The following is a 3,836-nucleotide window of genomic DNA, read 5'->3' as shown; positions in this document are numbered from 1 at the left end:
GGTTATAAAGGATCTAGAGTTTAAGATATGGCAATATGTTATTAATACTAGCCATATTACACCATTACTTACTGGTGTATTGGTTAGAGCATCTCCTGCATATAGAAGTATGATAACTAACTTCCCTGGACTAAGGGCTAGAGTACCAATATTCCCATTATCACCATCACCACCACCATTACTATCATCATCATCACATCCATTATCAGCTATGCCTAATACATTTATAAAAGCTATTACTAGTGATGGTATATCACAGGTAATAATAGTAATAATAATACTATGGACTATATGTGTATTTAGGCATGTAGTGTAGCATTAGCATTTCTAAATAATGAGGAGTGGTCCTTAGCAAGTAGTATCATTACCCGTAATACATCATCCCTCATCATACACAATCCTTTTAAACGTCATAATAAGAATAATAATACATCATCATCATCACCTTTCAAGTTAATGACCTGGAGAAGGAAGGTAGAAGGGGAAGTCATAGACCCATATAGGATAACATCTAGAGTATTGGTAATAATAATAATACTATCATCATTACTACTACTATTATCAGGGTATTGATCCATTAACAATGGCTACTATATGGCAAGATGCCAACTTTCGTACAACACATAATACTTATATCCACTCTATGAAGGATATAACCAATGATAATGTTATCTATAAAAACAACAGCATTAACACTACTAGTACTAATAGTAGTAGTAGTCTAGCTGTTATTAAAGTATATGTTCAACGACTTAAAGGACACGGTATTATTATGAGAAAACGTGAATCAGTGATAATGAGTATTATGAAAGAGATATCCGCTACAAAGGTAATGATCAGGACTACTACTAAAACGGATTATGCCGAGTATTATTATTATTATTACTAGTAGTTATATATCATCAGGTTATGGTTGTGGAATACTCAGTCTCTGGATATGTACCTGGGTATACTCATACTCATAAATCATCTATTGTTGAAGTTAAGATATTCAATGTAGTACTCTTTGAAAACGACGATGCTGGTGATGCTAATACAAAGGTAATAATAATGTGTATAATAATAGTTATTATTATAATAGTACGTATTATAGATTACTATGGGTGGATTGGTGCCTGTTGGTGGTAAAACTGAAAAGTTTAAGTTAAGTATAATGGCATATAGTGCAGAAGTAAAGTAAGCAATAGTACTAGTACTACTACTGTTGTAGATATTAATATTAAACATTATAGGGCTCAACAAAACTTCATGTCCCTTATATATAACTATTATTCTGATACTGAGGATGGCCAATCATTGGTAACTAACACAAGAACGAGGATATTAGGAAAGGTATTAACAATGTTCTTCTTGGTAGAGGAGAGGGAAGCATGATAATAATAGTAGTACTGCTGTGTTGTTGTTGTTGGTAGAGAGGGAAGCATGATAATAATAGTAGTACTGCTGTGTTGTTGTTATTGTATAGGTATGGAGATCGATACTATTGAGATCTGGTAGTAATAGCAGTCTATCACAACTACAGTTACAATTCCTAAGAGCTAATTCTGATTCATTTAATATGTTACTCAATGAGGAAGATCATATCAATAATAATGATGAGGTAATACTAATAGCTATTCTTAATATCATCATTGTTGGTCATTAGGTTAATCATTAGCCCCCCCCATATATAGATTATAATCATAATTATCACCATTATCGTAGTAATAGTAAGATTATTATTATGTATTATTAAGTACTGCTCCTGTAACATCGTGAACATATTAGTATTATCATTAGTAACCTCCATCAACAACAACATAAGCATCATTTTATTTACCAATACTACTACTGATGCTACTACTGATGATACTCATGCTGATACTGATGCTGATGCTGCTATTATGATGCAATAATATGCAGATATAGTATCTACCTCCTTATACTCTTTGTGTTATCATTATTATTCTTACTACTACTACCCCTATTCCTCTCTTTAATCAGACTCATTATTATCTATGCCTCCTCCTTCTCCTCCTCGTCCTCGTCCTACTACTACTACTCGACTATTACCATCTACTACCCCAGGATGGAGTATATTACCTCTCATGCCCGAACAAAGGGTAATAATATCCAATCCTAATATAAGTATTAATATGAGAATATTAAGAGGAGGATGTATTCATGTACTAGGAGCTATACTATATCCTAGTAGTAATATATATACTATAGGGCCAGCAGCACCAACATCATCATTAATAACTATCAAGGCTGCTACTTCTTCTACTACTACTACTAGCTGTTATATAGAGTCATCATTCGAACCGGCTTACCCAGTGGTTATAGCATTATCTATTACTAATGATAGTAATATTATATTACCACATGCTAATGAGGAGGAAAAGGAACACCATCTAAATACATTTATTATACCATTACAATGGGAACATGCTATGGATGGTATAATAAGAGGTGCTCTTGATAATAATAAGAAGAAGAAGAGTAAAGGGGCATCATTTAATGTTATGGTTATTGGTAATAAAGGTGTTGGTAAATCATCCTTTATAAGGCAACTACTAATCGTTATATATCTAGTACTAGTAGTGGTCATTCTGATAGTATTATTAGAGTATTGGACTTGGATTGTGGCCAACCTGATACTGCATTACCAGGTACTATTAGTATTAATAAATTGGATAAGGTAAGAAGTAGTAAGATATAGTCATACTACTGCCTCAACTCTTCTAAATCTTAGGTATGTCTATATCCTGGTCCTAGTAGTGTGATAATATCACAAAACCCTACTAATAATAATAATCATCATCACAATGAGTTATTTACTGGTGGTACCACTCCATCGCTACATCCTAGAGATTATATCCTCAAATGTTGTCGACTTATTGATGAAGCATTGAATAAGAGGGATAATAAAGATGATAACACACCTATAATAGTTAACACACCAGGATGGTAATAATAATAATAACTGCTATACTACCATTACTATCATAGAGTATTCCCTTATTAGGTATGGTGGTTTAGGAGGGCATATGTTGGCCTATTTACGGTATTACATGAAACCTGATATGGTTATTATAATCGGTAACCCACCATTAGAGCACTATTGGTACGATCTATGCAGTGGTAATAACCCTATTATGCCGCCGCCGCCGTCAACACAACTACTACCATCATCATCAACAACAAGCTCTCCGCTATTATTACCACCAGGAAAGGATGTAATAATATCTCCAGTAACAGCATCATCAACGGATCATCATCATCATCATGATGATAGCACTGTTATTACTACTACTAGTCCCAAACCAGCAGACTTGAGATGGTTACGGTATGCATGCTATTTCCGACCTGATATGTGTGGCAATACTAAACTTTGGCATACTATGTTACCACAACAATGCTTCCAACAACAACACAGTAAACTTATACATATTCCCCGCACCAGTACTCTCAATTCCATATATGTAATAGCGCGCGCCCAGATGATCGATGACATAAGAATATGTGAAGGAATGATGGTAGGACTGTTAGATTGTGAAGGATGGTTATTATGTCAAGGAGTGGTAAAGGGAACATCATCATCAACATTGGATAATGGAGTAATAGATATATGGGTACCTAATGGTAGTAGTATTAATGGTGATGATGTATATATGATAGTAAGAGGTAATATAACATGGTCACCAAGAGAATCAGCTTATTATACTAATCCAAGTAGTAATACTAGATTATGTTGTATGATACCTTATCATAAGTACTTCTTACCATATTCATTAAAAAGAGAACCAACAGCTCGAGGTTCTAATCCTCGTACTAATCTTAAGAGGATAAGGTTA

The 3,836-nt window shown here is 33.9% G+C and overlaps 1 protein-coding gene across 1 annotated transcript; it reads left to right on the top strand.

Moving 5' to 3' along the window:
- Positions 1-211: 211 nt before the first annotated feature.
- Pmar_PMAR011762 (hypothetical protein) lies at positions 212-1,895 on the top strand (the record flags this gene model as incomplete). The annotated part of the gene is made up of 5 exons (XM_002773854.1): positions 212-259; positions 566-667; positions 907-1,041; positions 1,094-1,148; positions 1,780-1,895. The coding sequence occupies 5 exons, from the start codon at positions 212-214 to the stop codon at positions 1,893-1,895; spliced, it is 456 nt and encodes a 151-aa protein (XP_002773900.1).
- Between the last annotated feature and the right edge of the window lie 1,941 nt (positions 1,896-3,836).

This window comes from Perkinsus marinus (assembly GCF_000006405.1).
Source record: "Perkinsus marinus ATCC 50983 genomic scaffold scf_1104296958712, whole genome shotgun sequence".
In the NCBI taxonomy this organism is placed as follows: domain Eukaryota; phylum Perkinsozoa; order Perkinsida; family Perkinsidae; genus Perkinsus; species Perkinsus marinus.
This window is presented reverse-complemented; position numbering and strand designations above follow the sequence as displayed.